This window comes from Anopheles marshallii, chromosome 3 (genome assembly GCF_943734725.1).
Source record: "Anopheles marshallii chromosome 3, idAnoMarsDA_429_01, whole genome shotgun sequence".
Taxonomy (NCBI): domain Eukaryota; kingdom Metazoa; phylum Arthropoda; class Insecta; order Diptera; family Culicidae; genus Anopheles; species Anopheles marshallii.
In genome coordinates, this window is record NC_071327.1 from 80,641,375 (window position 1) to 80,660,485 (window position 19,111).

General features: G+C 42.5%; 1 protein-coding gene across 1 annotated transcript in view; it reads right to left on the minus strand.

Annotated features, from left to right (window-relative positions):
- The window catches only part of LOC128713221 (uncharacterized), a 74,331-nt gene that overhangs the window by 17,057 nt on the left and 38,163 nt on the right, over positions 1–19,111 (minus strand). The window contains exons 2-5 of the mRNA XM_053808082.1: positions 5,829–6,267; positions 2,467–3,116; positions 1,015–1,231; positions 446–846 (exon numbers count right to left, since the gene is read on the minus strand). Of these exons, the coding sequence (XP_053664057.1) occupies positions 446–846; positions 1,015–1,231; positions 2,467–3,116; positions 5,829–6,267 (1,707 nt within the window). The remainder of the gene's footprint in view (positions 1–445; positions 847–1,014; positions 1,232–2,466; positions 3,117–5,828; positions 6,268–19,111) is intronic.

A 19,111-nucleotide genomic window follows, 5' to 3' on the forward strand; every position in this document is an offset into this window, starting at 1 on the left:
TGCACGAAAGGCGGAACAATCTCACAAACACAAGGGAGTTCACCCTGTGTGGTATCCCTATTTTTTGTGGACCCTTTCATGCATCCGAATGCCGAAATCGCCATCCCTGTCTTAAAGGACATAAGGGAGGTCCCGGGACTGTTGCAACCCTGCCGAGAGGGTTGACATTCATGAGCATTGCAAGAGGTTTCATGTTTTGAGCGGTAATGGTTGGGAGAGCTGATTAATTACAAGCTTGGCTGTAGCAAAACGAACCATAAATTAAAGCTTGCGTTCTTTTCGGTTCAAAGGACGGACAACAGTGAAGTAACCTTTTTTGTGGCGTGTTTTTTAACCTTTTACTTTGTTCGCTTTCGTAGCTAAGAAAATGTCCCTAAATGCACAATCAAGCAAGGAAGTCACAAAAGTCAATGGTGTGTCTGCGTTAGCGACTTCGAACACTCACCTACACATCGATGGTTGACCATTTTAAATCCTTTGTAGCAGGAGCAGACTGTGGTGCGATTTAAGCTGCCCTTACCCGTCGCCACACGGTGGCAAGCCTGTGGACAACGATGTTCTTTGCCGCAGGCGTTCACGTTCGTGGAATGCGTACCATTAGCCGTGGCGTTCGGTGGCCAGACAGTGGAGAATGGTTGGAGCTGACGCTGGGAAGGCTTAATCCGCACACAAGCCGGCCTTTTACCGATCCAGCGCGACTTACGGCAAACCAGATTGGCGTTGGCGATGGCACCGGTCGAGGTAACAACCGGTCGGCTTTGTCCGTCCTTCGTTCGCAACCGGTATCCCATCCGGCAGTGGTACTCCGCCTCGAGGAACGAGTTTTCCAACCCGTACAAATCGTTACTGCACGGATAGAGAATGGAGTGTAAGAATGAAACATGAAACGGCACACAGCTTAACGAAATCTGCGTGGAAATCAAACTATTTTGCTGGCTGGGAAGCAGCGCAAACAAAAAAAAAAAGGTATAGCAAGAAGCTGCCATTTTTCTTCCTTCCGAGAACTATACCTACCGCAAATATTTGATGTCACCGTTAGCGATCGCCGGCGCTGGGATGAAGTCGTCTTTCATGCAGGATAAATCACCTGAAATGATGATGCGAGCCACCGATACCGTCTCCGTGCCCTTGTGATCGTCCGCGGGAAAGGTGACCGTGCTGGCGCTGGACACCGTGACACCGGACGGCAATGGTGGCAGCGGTGGATTGACGATTTTTCTCTCCTCACCCACTGTGGGCAGCAGAAAAGCCGGATAAGCGTTACCATCAAATGGACGTTGAGGTTTGCGGTGCATAAAATGAATAGACGGAGGGAGTAAGAACGAGAGATGAATAGAGATTAGTGTTATGTTGGGCTTAAAGCTCCCGTGCTCATCAGATGTGTGCGTTTTGTGTGACAAAAACATGCCAGCTTAATGGTTCTATTTTGAGGTTTAGTTGCGTAATCATTCATTAGCAGCTGGATATACGTAATCCTACATCTCGTTGATTATCACCAGAAGAATGCATCATTATTGAAAATGTTCTCTTTGAAATATATGATTTGATTTCACCATACGACTGAATAACAATTGGGTTATGTAACCGAATATGTTAGATCGAACGAATAACAATAGATTTTCGTACAGGACAACTTGCTTCTAAGGTATCACGTGAAATAAGTGAATACTATCCCCTCTTTGTTAGCTATAAATTGAGATGCATAATTTATGACTGTGACGCAGGAAGATGTATGACTGTTTGCTCTTTGACTGTCTGACTGGTCACTCGATGAATGAATAAAGAATCCCTAGACCATCAACCATCTTGATTGATCAACAACAGAGAGTATGTAAGTACTTTTGAAGAAACTGTGTAAAGCCCGAATAAGTACAACAACATTGATTGAAGAAGAACTTTCATGAGTGCTCAATCTAAACTGACCTTTGCTTCGCTTCTGATCTTCTGTTGGAAATAAAGCATTTTCTAAAAATTGAAACAGTATCAAGTTTTCCGAGAAATGAATGGCTTTCCTCCAAGAAAAATGAGATATTCATACATTTAAAATTTTCTATTCTTTCTACCATATTCTTTCATCATAGACCGAAATAATTCTTGACTTTCGTTGAAGGATATTACGTATGTCAAAAGGGTTTCATGTGTTTTTGCTGATTTGGTTGATGGTTGTTGTTCGGAAGTTTGTTTTTTTCACTGCAAAAAGAAGAATTCGAGAATTCGACCTTTTAATCTTCAAATAATCGGAAAAGGCTACAATGAACCCAGTCCGAATTTTAGTTAAACTCAAAATAAAAACATCCAACCTATTGCTGGATACTGCCTGAATGGAGCATTATCTAATTTGTACCCAAATTGTATCGCTTCATAACACCCTTTAAAAGGCTCATCGAGCAATGGAGTGCGACAAACAGAAAAATTCATACACGCAACCACCGCCAAAGGCATAAAAAGGGCCCGTTTTACACTCACCTTTCCGTAATTGTTTCCGTTGCTGTTTTTCGCGCTTCCTCTGCTCGCGGGTCCACTTCGTTCGCTGTGCGTCCGGTTGATCGGGCGGCAATCGGGGAATTTGCATGTCACCCACACTACCGAACACCAGGTGTCCATCGCCCACCAGAACCGGAGGCGGTGGAAAACCGGAAACCATTGCCGGTTGCCGGTCGTCGGCGATATCCTGTGTGGACGGCGACTGCGGGGACCCGAAGCTGGTCGACGGAGGCATTGTCGTTTCCTTCCAAACGTCTACCATCTCCACCATGCTGCCATCAACGGTGGCAATACCTTCGCCCAACGGTGGGTGAATTTGCTTTGTCAGTTTAGCGTCGCCACCGGTTGAGCCGTCGAAACCATCGAGCGCTTTGGTGCTGGAGGAAAGCTTCAAAGACCACGCACCGTCCGCACCGTTCGTCAGCCCATCGAAGATGGCGGTATCCGGTTGACCGTCCTCGTCCACCGGCACACCGACGAGCGTCACCGGAAGCAGCTTGATCTTCTTGTGCTTGTGCTTCTTGTGTCCTATTCGTCGGCGGTTCTTTTTACGGCTGCGCTGAGGGCCACTTCTCGCTTCCGATCTGTCGTCGCTATTATCGAGCTTGATTGGACTGCCATGGAAACGGTCGCTGGCAAGGAAAGGAGGTAGAAGATGGTAAAATTTAATTCTTTGTAGAAAAAATGGCAGAGTCGTTCGTTGGTTAAAATCCGAATGCGAATTTAAGTTCCGAAGCAGCGATGCGAGAAAATAGAATCATACACACGGGCTCGCAAACAAAAACTGCCGGAAAAAGGTGCATAATAGAATTCGAAACAAAGGCCATTTGATCCTATTCAAACAATTTCCATGTCGGTTTCATCCGGCGGAAGGTGCTTGCAACCAAAGAAACCTTTCATTTGCCTAGGCTCGACGGCGTTTTAAAGGTTTTACATGGATTTTCTATTGCAAACGAGCAGTATACAGGTGGGTGGCTGGACGAGGTGTCGAATGTACGTTTATTCACTGTCAGAAGAAAGTCCGAATCGCAAAACAAATAAATGCATGTTTCGGCGTAGGATAAGATTATTGCAACAGTTCTTCAACGAGAGTAAGGTTAACCGGCTTAAGATGAAAGCTGAACTACCTTTATTTAAAAGGTAAATTAACTTTGTTATTAACAAGTTAAAACGTATAAATATTTTGAGCTGTTTTAGAAAAGAAGAGTAAAATGTACAATATTCTACATCAAAATTATGTAACCTAAATGAATTTAGATATAAAACGCATTTAGTGACTTTATGCGTTATAATAATCCAAATCTAGTGAGGATTGATGTTTAAAACATTTTTCCGTCAAAAATCATGTTGAATTTGTAACCACAAACGTTCAAACGTTCAACGTTCCAACAAACGTTCTGCACAATTATATCAACGATGGGATAATCTAACATGTAACATGTGTGACACTTTGGGCGGCTTCTTTCCTAGAAACCAACCGCTTAGCAGCACGTTTCGCATGTGCTAAAGTTAACCACAAATTGTTGTCTACAGTGACGGTAAGAATTTAGTCGGAAAAGCATTCCAACACACATTCCACACAAACGCAAAAAACCCCCGCAGAATCCTTCGAGCAAGCTTCCCATCTAACCACATTGCCGGTAAATCAGACAACCGCAAACGGTGATGTGAAGTTTATTTCATTTCATTTCGCATCAAATTAAACTTCAAATGAGATCATAAACCCCACGTAGCTTAAGATGGTTTCTGCAGGGCTTAACCCGGCTCCTCGCGACATGAAGAAACGTCAAATAGTTTGGAAGAAACTTTCTCACCTGTACCCCCTGCCCCTTTTAAGCTGCCTCCCGCCCCTTTTTCTCGTTCGGCAAACAGACAAACAACCATTTTGCCCCAAATGAACATCGTCACCAAAATGGATGATACGGGGCAAAGAACTTCGCCCTGTGATATGTGCGTGTGTGTGTGCACGTTTCCGGATCTTTTTAAGGGGTTACCGTACGGATCAAAGGGATTCATTCTAATTGGTTTCGTACGTGATTAAAACCCAACCCCTCCTCCACGCCAAGCGTTGCCTGCCGATTCTACACGGTTGAAGTGAAATCAAGACACGTCAAATCAAATCGCATTGGAAATTCCTTCGCGGGTTGTGATAAACCCTGGCTTAAACAAGGTTTTAATCGTCACCGCACTGCCGCACAAAATGAACCTCATTTTACGGTTTATTAATATAACGTGATTATTGGGAAACTTTTCTGTTTAGTGGAGGCGCATGGTGTCGAAAGTAAATGTTGGCACGTTGGGAGATTCCATCGATCCAATGATTTTAATGGAACTAACCGGGGATCTAAACTGCATGAGCTTCATTTTTACTTTCATTTCCAGTAAATATTTATTACATTTCTCACCTGGTAAAAACGCTTAAAAGCATTGTTATAAAATTATTAAGAGTAAGCAATTTCAATTCTTTCTTAATAAAATTTAAATTCTGATCAAGTTTGTTGAGTGATGGGTTTTAATTAATAAACGAATGAACATTTCCAAAGGATAGACAATGAAGAGTACCTTTTTATTCGAGAGGAAATGGGAAGTAAGAGTACTTTATCATCGCTAACATACATTTTTTTCTGAGCCTACAACTCATCCCGAATATTATTCAAACACTCACAGGAAATTCTTAATCCATTAAACTTCAAAATAAGTTCTACATTTGCAAATTGCTCTCATTTTTTTTATTCATTCTACGAGTTGCTCGTGAGCAAGTGCCTCAGAATGCTGGCAGGATAATATTGCTTATTGTTATCCACACTGCGTTGAAAACAATCTCCCCTTGGGTTACTTGCTGAGCCACCTTCAGCTGCAGCTGACAGCTTATCAGCATTACTGTTGCAATGGATGCTTTTAATGTAATCCAACATGAAAAACACTCGAAACCAGAATGTACACACATTCCCCGCACGTCAAGTCATGCCTCAGCGGATCCAGAACCTTGCTTTATTCGAAAGCTTGAAGCGATACATCTAATTCGGAACATTTTGAGATTAAACGGAAGTGACGATGCTTTATGTGCAGAAGCTGAAAGATTATAAGCTTCTTATTCCTTCAAATTGGCTGCCCATCGATCACGGTCAAAGTTCAGGGTGCATGCACTGGTGCCTTATTTTCATGCTCGGTACGGACAATTTCCCAGCGGAAAACTGAAACCTTTTAAACGTCCCATTTTATTACCACGTGGCAACTTGAATGATACTTTGTTGTGCCCTGCATAAGGTTCCCTTCACGCTTCGAGGAATCTTTCGCTCCACACCGTTAGCCATCTTTCGTAGATGAAGCGAAAAGTAACTTACCGATTCAGATGTTCCAACAGCTCGGTCTCTTCGCGCGCCCGTTCCTCGGTAAGATTGCTAACGAGCAGTACCTCCTCCGTTATCCTTGACTGCAGCGCACCGTTCCCGGGCCCTTCCCATCGTCCGGCGTCACCATTAAGCTGATAATTATTTGTTAGAACATTATCGCTAAAAATATCTTCTCGTTTCTGGCGCCCAGTCTGTGCGGGAGCAGCGCTCATGCGTCCGTCGGCAGGATCGTGCCGTTGCAGTTTGTCGTGGATTTTATTGTCTACTAATTGTGCTGCTTCAGCTCGCAACCGGCTGCCGGTGGCCGGAGGCGTTACTGCACCATTTCCATGCTCCCATGCTGCCTCCGACGGAGTTGATACTGTCGTGCTGGATGCTGCCTCGGATGATGATGATGACGATAATTGATGATTATTAGCGGTTGCCGAGCCTGTGAATGAGATGGGAAAGGAGATGGTGTATAAGTGCAGGTTTGACGGTGCGTTTAAAGCCCCAGTCTCGGTTCTGTTCGTGATGACAGAACCGACAATGATAGCTCGGTGTACAAAAGAGCTTGCCCCAAAGAAAAGCGGAAACAAAACGGAATACAACGCCGCAAGGAAAACTCTGGAAAAACGAAACAAGAATTCCATTTTATGGTGGCAAGCCTTCGCAAAATGCGGAAAACGAGCGGTTGAAACAAAGCGAGAGATAGCGAGAGACAGAAAGAGAGAACCTATATCGTACGTTATTAATTTCCCTAACAGAGCACCAGCTTTGATGGTTCTATTTCCTATTTAGCCTGCGGTTATAGGCGCATGCATTGCCGCACAAACATACGATACATGAGCGCCAACTAATTATGGGCGATAAAATCGTGGAATGAAATGCGACAGTCTTGTCCTCGAGGCCAAACATCACTTTTAGCAGGAAGTAGTTTGGTTTACCTAAATGAGGTTTGTTGTTTTCCTGCTTCATTTTCTTCGCCTTCCAGCTGGCTGTGGTGGCTTGCTGTCCCGCCACTGAAACGAGGGACACCGAATATGCTCTCTTGTCACGCAACGTCACATTGGTGTTTCGCATGCATTGTCGTTGTATTTAATAGCGTAGTGTTGTTCGTTTCACCTGCTTAGTGTGATTCTGTCCACCGTGAAACAGTGTTCTGTAATTGATTTCTGCTATGCATGAAGGTACAGCTGCGATGTGTAAGCTAAAGCAATTAATTAAGGTAGTAGCAGGGTACCCGCAATGTGTGACGCAAGTGTATTATTTAAGACTAAACATATTTCTGTAACATTTTTGTGTACGTTGAACGACGCTTGGTTGATTTCGTGTACTGTGAATTAGTTGATATAATTTTTATTCATTCACTAAATAAAACAAGTCAAGACAGCTTGCTCATTCAAACTAATGGAAAAAAACTTTATACATTAATTTCATGCAACAACTCATTAATATATTCTACACGAGGATATTCTTTTGATGATCAATTACAGTGCGAGACACGTGCCTGTGTAACGCAAAAAAACTGGCTCTTATTGACAAAAAAAACTCTAACTGTGGTTGGCATGTGATGAAGAAAGGCTACAGTTGATCCAAAAGAAATGGAACTTGGTAAAATCCTTAAGAAACCTTTGCAGGCTAATAGCAGAGCAAGTAACTTTCTTCCAAGAACGCAAGCAAAGATGAAACAGCACACCCAGCGGAAAGGGATATTGAGACGGCATTGAACATTCATATACTTTCACAAAATAATATGAAAAGCTTCAATGTTTGTGTGGTTCTCTGAACAGCTTTCGTTAGCATAGCAAACTCGTGTTCATTTTCTCGCAATCGAAACGAGGCGTGTGATGGAGCGGCTAGGCGCCTCCATTGGTTTCATTGGTGAAGTTGGCAAAACCGTGTTCGCTGAATGTGCAAAACCTTTTCTTATTTAAAAATATTAAATTAATAACAGATATTTATACAAAAAAGTGAATGCATGAACCATTGCAAAGCATTTTAAGTTCAAGTAAAACAAACCGAATTATGTGAAAAAATCGCACTGGTTTTCTTTTACGTAACATTATGTAGCATGCTAAATCCACATACGGTCAGAATAAGTACAGAATAATCAGATTCTAATCATCAAAATCTACTCACATAAAATTATAGGCTCGAGATGCATGAGCCTTAAATGCAGAACATATCCATACTCTCAACATAAAACCAAACTCTGCCTCCTGCTGTTCTACAAAACCCGCTGTTAGAAATACAATCTTGAATTCATTTGAATCCAAGCACTGACAGAAAGCTTGCGACCGAGAGAGAAAAATCGCCTGAAGTCAATTGCCAATTTTGGTTACCAATTTATGGATAATTCTAAATTATGACGAGATTACGGGACGCGTAAATCGACCACCGTACGTTGTGCACAACGGAATGGAAACACAGGCGAAGAGACGGAGTGAAGAGAGGCAGAAAGCATAAGGTACATAAATCGTGATTTATCCAGCATCAAACCAGCACATGGCACGGTACCAAACATAAATCGACAGATGCTGAATCGTGGGATTTCATTCACTTATCCTACCATTGTGGTTGAAATAGTCTATTTTAGTAGCGTACGGGGCCCCTTCCGATAACGGAAAATTCAATCGGCGGAACATGCGATCGTAAAAGACTGTTAATAGTCCCGCATGACTTACACACCCTTAATGGAACTCGTATTTTGTGCGATCTAAATGTATTAAAATTTGCCACTCGTGTGGAACAGGATAATGCACTGTCAGGTTTGCGAAGGGATGTAAATACCGGTTTGCGGCTTAACATTTATTCTGTTGCATAGATTCCGTTGAACATGCTCATATGGTTCGTGTTACTGGGGCTTAAGTGATTTGGTACACACACGCCCATATGCCACAACACAAACATACGAAATGTTTATTCTTTCGACAAAATAAATCTCGATGATAAATTACCTTTTAACCAATTTTAAAGTCACAATTGTTAAAACATTGTAGAAAAAATATTGCACATAACAAATCAGAGTTATGATATTTCTCGGTAACAATTAGGTACAAAATTGATACGACTAAAACTTTGTACGTCGTGATAAATCAGCCACAAAAGGGTATTCTTTCTAGCAAGAACACACATATATCATGAATCCTCCTTAGCATGCACGAACGATCACTAATAAAAAATTACAAATGAACAGTTTTCTATCTTGCTCGATACCATATCAAACAAATCAATCGAAATGTAACGAAATAATAATGTCAAACAAATATCCTTGTGTCTGTGTATGCGTAGAGGGGGTTTTTGCGTAACCCAAAAAAGCTGCTTGCCATGAACCGTTTGGGATGTTGGCGTTGGGAAAATATCATTCGTCCCAGCCACTCAATGGAACCGAATATTTTCAATCATACGCCTCATCTCCTACACCGCACCATCACCTCGTCATGATTCTTCGTAGTTTGCTGCATGGGAAAATGATCCAATATGGAGTTCGCTTCGTTTGTCTCGTTTACATCGCAACATTCTTAGAACTTCCTTTCGATCCTTTGTCCCCTTTTGCTTTACGTCCCACTTTACAAACCTCGGGGTCGTTTTTGTGCCGTTTTCGCACCGCAAGAGAGAAAGGTTTGCATCTCATTTCGAAAGCGGTGTAAGAAAGGACGGACTGAACGGGCTGCGTGTCGCAAAAGCATGTTTCTCGCCGAACGCATCCGTCCGCCTGTGTACGCCTTCGCCCGTCCGTATGCAGCTGGTAATACGCTCTCACAACCATTCCACCTTTATCACGAAGCGAATAAATTTTCCGCTCCGATAGAGGAATTTTCACCCGGGCTGCTTTCTGCCGATGGGAGAATTGAAACGGATAGGCTTCGAATTGCCAGACAGACTGAACTGAATTCAATCCTTTTCCTCGCCTCTCTACCAAAACGGGGAAGGATAAAATCGGAATATGGGGTTCCGTAGTGGGAGGCTCTAGGAATAGCGGCGTGGGGGAGGAATAAATACATGGGATGGAAATCGAATAGTTTTCCTTCCCAGTCTGTGTACCGCGCGCACATCTTTATTGACTGAATTTGAATGAAAATTCTGTTTCACACATACACACAACCACTGTACGCCTACTAAACCGATCCGTGCTAAAAGCCCTCCGTCCAACGCCGGATCGATCGATGCGGTTCTGTGCTACACCATCATCGAGCTGCTATCTGCTTTCTGGTGTGCAGGGTAAGCAAGTGGGAGAAACATTAGAAGCGGCACCATGTTTCATGAAGTAGTACAAATTTTCTTTCCATCTCTGCCATCAACAATCCGCAACTGTTTCACGTTTCACGGCGAGAAAACAGCATGGAGTACCAAAATCCCGAAAAAAGCATCGAGCAGTTTTTGATAGCAGCATGGGGAAAGTTTTCCGATAAGTCTGGCGGATGGATGATGTTTGCGCAGAGGCGCATCAAAACAAAGGAAGTTTTATGATACCAAGCAATCAGCTTCCTTCATTCAACGCAACGGAACAGCTTTATGTGCACCGAGCGGTGGTGGATGTTTGGTAAAGGAGTTTGAAGTTTTGCTGGAGCACAATTGAGCATAGCTTTGCCAAGTTTTTGGAGGGTCCCGGAATGCAGTAGCATTGGTTCCGTAAATTTTCCTTAAGCCGGATTTGCTAAAGTATTTTAATTTAATCCACTCAGTTAAAATAGTGAAATTTTTACTGGTGATTGTTTTTTAAGTTGAATTGAGATCTAAACAGAAAAAAATGTATCAAGAATGCTACAGATCGACTAGGTTCACAGTCTTTCTACACATGATTATTATACGTTAGAGTTATTTGTTGCAGTATTTGCTGATGGTATATACTTTTGTTGTGTTTAGTTTGATTCATTATTTTAAATCTGTTATTCAACTTGGACATTTTTAGGAAAAATTCATTGCTTTGAGACTAGTTGAGTGAAGGAATCAATTATAACAAGAAGGAAAAACACTCATAAAGTGTTGAACCAAGCAAAACGCTACTCCAACCGAATGACATCAAACTTCTTAGTGGTGGTTAGCAAGTAAATGAGTTCATTATTCAAATAACAAATTTCAACACACCGGAATACAAAGAAAAATTTAATCACAACACAATGCTTGTCAGCTGCAAGCAACGTTTAAATTCCAATACCAACTTTACTTCAAATATTGTTCTTCAACACAGTTCATACCAACTTCACCACGCTTAAATATGCCTTCCAGTGGCATTTGTTTTAAATAAACCAAGCGACCCGCAAGAAAAACAGCTAAACATTTCACAAACAGAGAGCAAATTTCAACTTGAAGCTCACAAAAAGGCATGAAAAAGGCACAAGTGAAATAAATTTTAAAAGCGTTCTCGAAATAAATCCACTTTTCTGTAAATCTTTACCCTTCGCATGGACGCGTTCTCCTTCCACCGGCTGGAAAGTGCTTAGAAGGGTGGCACAATGCTGCATTTCAAGGGATTCGGTTTCCCGTTTTGGATGAAATTCGTCGTCTTGCTGTACTTACTGCGACCTAACCTTGACGTTTAGCTTATCGGTTCAATGTTTTGCTACGGTTCAGCGTAACCCTTTCCCATCGCGTAACTTGCGGGCAGCATTAAGGTCCAAGGCAAAGAAGAATGATGCTGTTGGCAGCTGCCGTACCACCCTTCGGCAGTCCATCAAGCGGGAGCTCCACCCAGTTGCGAGGGCATGAGAACAAAGACAAGCGAGCAGGGGCAAATGAAGAGCGAGAAGGAACGATCTTCTTACGGCAAATTGCACCGGCAATGTACTACCCAACCGAAGGCAAACGTTACCATTTCGGAAGGGGTCAAGCAGAGAATGCGGAGTGATATTTTATCCAACCAGAAGAGGATGCTCGTTGCTGAAGGAACAATGTCAGTGCTCAACCAAGCCACACCGTGATCGAGCAGTGCAAGTCATGGATAGTAACGGCACGAGAGGCAAAAGGACATAAATAGAGGTTTGCATCACAAACAGCTGAACAAAAACGATAAAAAGAAGAACGCGCGGATAGAATGTGTAACCAAGAAGCGGAGTACCCTCAACAATGTTTCGAATGCTGCGTTTTGTTCTGCGCTGAGCGAAATTTGTTCCACTTTTATCAAGCAACTATACCTTTCGTGGATATAATACGGTGCTTAGGAAGGTGAAATGACGCCATATCGCATGCAAGACAAACTACTCGCGTCACGTTAATGGTGGCTGTTTAACGGCTAGGGGGAAACAACACTGTGATGGAACTTTGCGCTTTGTTTTGCCGGACGCTTGCGGAACACGGTTGAGAAGAGCTTTCAGCGAATGGGATTTGTATGCTTTCATGAAAAATAAAATGCATTTTATCTGTTTCACTACAGTGAACGGAAGCGGGACACAAATTATGAGAAATGTTCTGTGTTCTGAGAAAACTGTTCAGGTTTACTGAATAAATGATTAACAAGCAATGAATCTGCATTGTACAGAACATTGTTATCTTTTTCTTGTTACACTCGATGGGCTTGGGGAAGATATTGAATGAAAAGATAAGCAGTTAACATGATGTTGTATGGCGTCATCGAGTGAAAGCATTTTTGCGGATAGGTAGACATTGAAACTTTATTTATTTTATTGAAATTATTTCAAGGAGAGTCAGAAATGACAGATCAAGAACTTCAAAGCTAGCATCCAACAAAGAAACAGCTTGATAAAATTATTAACCGTACGAGTATGCAATCTGCATGACAATATATCATCATCATTGAAGTATGGAATATCGATACCATATTATTATTGTCATGAAATATATTTCTAACGAGCTGACGTACTGGCTTTGTCCTAAACGACTCTGACAACAATTAAAGCATCTTCCCTCCATCTGCTTCTTTAATACTCACAACAGAAAACTTTTGAATTTATACCCAAAACACCTTCCGAGTTGGAAATTATGCCAAAACACACATGCAAAACACTGGTGTATCAGTGGCCACCATATCCGGAATCAGAACTTTCGTTTACTTATACGCCACATATGGACACAACCGCACGACGAACCGATATGTCGCTCCGCCGGCAAGATGATGATCGCTCGCAACATTAAGGGAAGAAATGATTTAATGCGTCTTCTAATTCTATCGTTGCTATGCTTCGGACCACCGTTGGCTACACCGTTACAATGTTTAACCGTACGACGGGACGGCTTTCTCAAAGTATCGCCCCTGAAAGCAGCATGGTTTAATCTAATTTTTCGCAATTTGCATACACCATCGCGCTTGTCGGGATTCTTTGCTTCTACCGTTTCTTTGTCCCTGTAGCGGGCTTCATACCTTGTGCAGTTGTGCCCGCGAGCGAGAAAGGATATTCAGCCGGTCACACGCCAACACATACGGACCATATGTTGCGAACATACCGTAAGAACGCCCGTGAACGAGTACGTGGCCGGGGGTACCGGGCGGCCGAGAGAAGCAAATGGACGGAATAATGGATGGGCTCTGTCACCCACTTACCCCCTGTTTTCTCCTGCACGTTTCGGTATGCTGCATCGCTGCGAGCCGGTGGAGACAAACACGGACTAATCTGCATATAAATTTCAATTTCGTATTTATTCAGAAAGGCATAATTATGCACGACCGACCGATTCGCCACTTCCCGGCAGACGCATGGACGACAATGGGTGGTTCTCCCGCCGCGGATTTTGTTGCTGGTATGTGTATGTGAGAGAAAAAAAATGCACTGTCACATGCGGCTAAGCAGGAAAAGGAAATTGTTGGATTTTTCCACAGTGGAACTAGAGCGACATTTCCGCTAGTCGTCCACAGGTTGAATGTAACTATTGCACCTTTGTAATGGAACGTAGCGAAAAGTAAAAGTTTTCTGTTTTCGGAACACTCTTGGTCGAGAGTGGGAGCGAACAAAAGGCGTAGATTAAAAGTAAAAAACATAGCTTCTAAATACGGCAGAAAATTGCTATGAAAATTTCATAATCTAAATAAATTTTCTTTCGAAAAAAATATTTTAGCAATAATCAAAAACAATCTTCCCTTTGCGTATTCGGAACTCATATACCCATGTTATAGTGCATTCCAATAAAAATATAAAACATCTTCTAACAAACATGAATTGAATGGTCAGCAATCACGAGTCTTTTCCCTTTTTTTTAATCCCTATTTATTTTCCTTGCCATTCAGGATAACTGAGACACAGCATCAAAAAATATTCGTAACGAAAGCAAGCACTCCTGCCATCTGTATTTTACCTTTTGTACACATTTTCCGTATTTATCCTCACAAATTCATTCGGATTTCTTTATTTCTCTATGTGTGTGTGTGTGCGGGAATTACAGTACCAGTAACGCTTGAACGCTTATTCCCGCTCGAGATCCGTTTTATTTACAAGCATCACACACCGGCGAAGAATTATGGCCGCCCTTTTGCCGGGGCCAGTTTAATTCTGCCATAAATAAGATTTCCCGCTGAGCAAAGCAAAAACAAATTTACCAAACACTTGCCGCTGTCTCGGTTGCCCGATGGTCCCGTTTGGAGCCGGATGTTTGGCGAACCGGGGGTGGGAAAACAAATTCCCGTTCGAATGGGTTAGAACGGTGGGAGAATTAGAGCCGTAAGGTGTTTTCGACCGGAAGCCACTTGGTGTGTGTGGGAAAAAGTGAGATATTTCCGATGGCTGGCACGGGGAAACCTTAACCCGTAATCGCAGCAGCGCTTGTGGGTGGACAACAAAAAAGTACGTTACAGCAAGAGCGTAAACCATGGCTCTAAAGCCCGATCGTTTGCTCTATGGCGCTGGTCTTAGAAAATGAAAACGATAAGAGCATTCGTTTGCTTTGGGTTTAACTTGCGGGTGGCTAAATACCGATGGTTCGCACTTTCGGAAATTCCATCGAAGTGTTGCTTGTTTATCAAACTTGGATAAATCATCAAACATTTCTGGATAATTTCTTTATGTTTGTATGTCTTAACCTTTACTTTTTGTTGGAAATTTACAGTAGATTTGAATACTTGTGTCAAACAGAAAAAAGAATACATAAGTTCACAGTAATGTACAAATTAAATTCAGTTTAAACTCAGCCGGAACTAAAGGATACAATGTATGCTTGAAAAGAACGACATCGTTTATTGAGAAGATGCAAATAACAAACAATCGTTGCATGCAGTCAATGCAATCATCGTGCACTCATGCAACGGGCGAGCAAATTACAATTTAATTGGAGGCACTCACACCATCACATTGCTAACTTCATTCGTCCATCCAATTACAACAGTGTAACATACCGTTTGGAACGGTATATATGAAGGCAAACCCTCAACACGCAGCGATACAACATTTAAAACAGCATATCCAACTGGAAGGTATTCGCAGCACGAAGATTACAGAGTCGTATTATTTATAAGCAAAATTTGCAACCTTCCTCTCACAAAATCTGCAACTCGACAATTTCCATTCAAGAAGTGGCGATACAACATTGTGCAGCTGTGTACCATTGCCATGAGTTTGTGAGGGATGAAAATTTCCTCGAACAGCAAAATTGTACTTATCACTTCGCTCGTCGGTTCCCTTTCGGCCACCACTGTTCCCTGCCCTAATTTGACGGCTTTTACATCGGCAAACTAAGGCCAAGAATGGGACATTTTATTTGCTCGTAGTGCTTGCTAGTACGGAAAATCTCTCCATGCCATGGCCGTTGGTAGACCACAATCTAAAACAAACATAAATTAATTTTACGTCCCTTCACGTGGTTTAAGTCTTCCTCCCTATCCGCGCTGCTCGGTCCAATTTTGTTCAAGTTGAATTTTAACCACAAGTGGATAGTTTCCAATGATCACCTTTTGTGCTTTTTTCATAAGTGATACAAGCTACAGAACGAGACGATCTCGTTCGTTCCTTTCGGCAACGAAACTCTATCGAGTCGGTTTCCCTTTTCGGTGTGGAAAATTTAATGCTACGAGCTTTTCCTTTCACGGTTGAAGCTCTTTAAACCCACACGGCTCATACGGAGCACATTCGAACTCGGTCGCTCTCGTGTTACAAATATATTCATCCCTGCTAGGTTCGCTGTATCACCAAGTGCCATAACACCATTTGCCATAAACCGAGAGCAGTTATCTGCCAGATTTTCTACGCAACACGTCGACCGGGTTTTGGAGCCGTTTGAAAACTAGAGATCCACTCCGAAACTGCCGTGTGCCCTTGTTTCGTTTATTCAACGAACCCAAACAAACAAACTGACCCTTTTCCCAGGCATACGGAACACACATCGTGTTCGACAGAAAATCTCCGGCACGGGTCAAGTGGTTCAACTTTTGATGCTCGTGTCCGAGGCTTGAGATTGTAATCTCCCCATGCTTTGGCAGGCTTGTTTCGTACAGCAGTGTATCTCGCTGCTCCCAAACCACAAACAGAAAAGAGAAACAAAATCAAACATTCATGTCTTACACGTGGCATCAGACAGTATGCGTAAAACATTGAAGGATCTGCTCGTTTCGCTGTGAAGTTAGTTTTGAATGTTTAATTTACCAAGTATTTTTAGCAGTTTCTTGCCAAACCGGTATTGCAGCATACAAAAAAAGGAAAACATGGGCTGATATTGTGCAATTATTTCAAAATATGAAACACAAGCAAGCGAGAAAAAAACCCATCCTTTGGTTTTTCATTATAAAAACAAACCGATATTGACATCACAGTCGGGCTGGCTGCCTGCTGGTTTGTTTTCATTGCTGCCCCCGTCTCAGCAAGAATGTTTTCATACATTGTCATTACACCGCTCGGCAAAAGCCGAACCGCAAGCCTTAATAAGCTCTTTTGTTCAAATCAGCTTTATCGCGTTGCGTAAATGAGCAGAGCAGCAAAAATGGAGTCACGAACAGCGTGGTCATGTGCGCGTGCATTTGCTCCTTCCTGACCCATCCCGCATGGTTCAGCAAAAATTAATAAAAATAATTATTAATCATGCTGATACAAACTCACGGGTACGGACCAGCGGATCATTCCATCCATAAACAGCACAGGGACAGTACACGACAGAAAGTTTTTTTTTTCAACCCCAGTTGTATTCCGCCTGTTGGCTGATTCGATCGGTCAATATTTTGGTTGTGCCCGCCAGCAAAACCACCTCCAGGAGTACAGTTTGTACAGATGTTTTCCGACTTTTGTATTTGTAGCTGTGTTTTTTCCTCTCCCTATTTTCGCCATCCCAGTTGTCGGCATGTTTTTGTATAATTTTTTTTTTTGGCCCAACTCATATGCATCCAATAGGGGATTATTATTATTTTTAATATTCCTTGTTTTACGGTGGTTGCGTTGAATTTATTTCAACACTGTCATTGCTACCACATTTGCAGCACAAGTTTTAATCCTGCCAGAGCTGTTTATATTTACGCGAAACTTTTTTTATTCCATGGTTTTCATACAGCGAGAGTAACTCATATTGCTTGTTATATCCAACGTTAGGGTCCCAGCTGGTAAAAACAATTCATCAAACAAGGGTTTTTTTTTAAATAAACACAGAATTTATTTATTTTGTAAACCATATTCAACACAAGTTATCGAAATATGTAGCCTTAAAAAGACGACAACTGAAGCGGATCTTTAAATACTAGTAATTGAGCTTTATCATAATTCCTTGAATGCTATAAATAAGCTTAATGTCATTATTCTTTTTCATGTACATATTCATGATTAAAAAGCAGCAATTTAACCATCATTTAAAAAAAAGATTTTCTCTAATTGAATAAATGAAAGAATTACGTTCTGAATAAAAAAAATACAATAACTAGAACATATTAAGAGCAAGATCTACCAGCGAAAGCAAACACATCGTCAGCAAACAAATCAGCGTTATTTGCACGCCACATACCGGTACACTATCACGTTGATTGGAGTGTAGAAATTAATCGTACCAAAAATTTACACTTGGCTTTCGTCAAGCGTCAGCCTATCGTTGATTAAAGAGCAATTTTTTTTTAATCCAGCAGAAAATAGAATGACATGTAGGAAGCGAGAATGATGCTAGGTAGGACAGCGAAGCCTTGTCGAGAGCTCCACTTTCTAATGACACTAACGATCGTCACTGATTCAGCAGATCGTTCCCTGCCGGAAGGAACCGAGCGATATCCTTAGCTTTGCCTTCTTTTGATGCGTCATGCAACCCGACACGATGCTCGGGAGGCAGCCGCATCCTTACAACGGTCACCATCCTCACCACAACGTCGCATCGATGTGATTGGACTCGTTATCACCTTTTATCTTTGGCAATGCAAGCACTACATCCCAAGATGAGAGACACAGCAAGGTAAGAGACAGCAAGATAACGTTCAGATGTAGGAGTGGGTGGAAAAGGGGAGCGAGGGGGGGGAGGGGAATTGGGCAAGGATTGCTACCAGTCATGTTGCGAGTATCATTCTCGTACCGGTGCGTCCTGCCGATGCGATGGCATCGTTACCATCATCAGAACACTATTTCCGAACCGGATGGGTTCAGTTTAGCTCGGTAAGGCTGTTTTTATCGCAATCGAATCTTGAGCCGGTACTGCCGGATGAAGCACTCGGATCATTCACTAGTAATCGGGCGAGCACATCGATCCATAACGACAGAGTATCTGGGCTGAAAAATTAACAGCACTGGTACGGTGTGCGACCAGCATTTAGCCACCGTAATGACGCAGCTTCGCGTGCGTTTGAACGTTCCCGTGCGATAGCGTGTCGGTGTTGAGTGTGACGTGATCGATACAGAGCAATATAACGCATCATTTCTTTGATGGCATTTGCAAGGAAAGCGCATAGGTCGCATTAAAAAAACCCATGCCAAGCGTTATTTGCGCCAACCTACGAGTTTGTGCAGGAGCTGGTAGAACGGATAGACAACGAACATAACAAGTTCCGAGATAAATAAAGAAATTTGCTCAAATTGGATTGCTGCACAAGGGATGATCCGAACGATGGGTCCAGCAAAACGCCACAGCGCCCATGCACCGAGACGAGACGTCATGAAAATCATGATCATCATGGTGATGGTCCCCATTCGCATCCACGAACGACTCGTGAAACGTGCCGTTCTTTATGATGCTGTTTATGAGCGCATCGTGTTGCAGGGGCAACCCTTAAACGATGCACTTTTCACCCTATCGCTGCCAGCAGACACTTAAATTCCTTTACGATGGCATTTTGCTGCACGCAACGAGAAGCGTCTAGCGCACAAACTTGTTTGGGAAAACAGATGTGCTAAAGTGAGTAGAAAATTGCGTAATCTTGCTTTGAAACCGAGAAAATGTTGATTTCGACGCTGGCT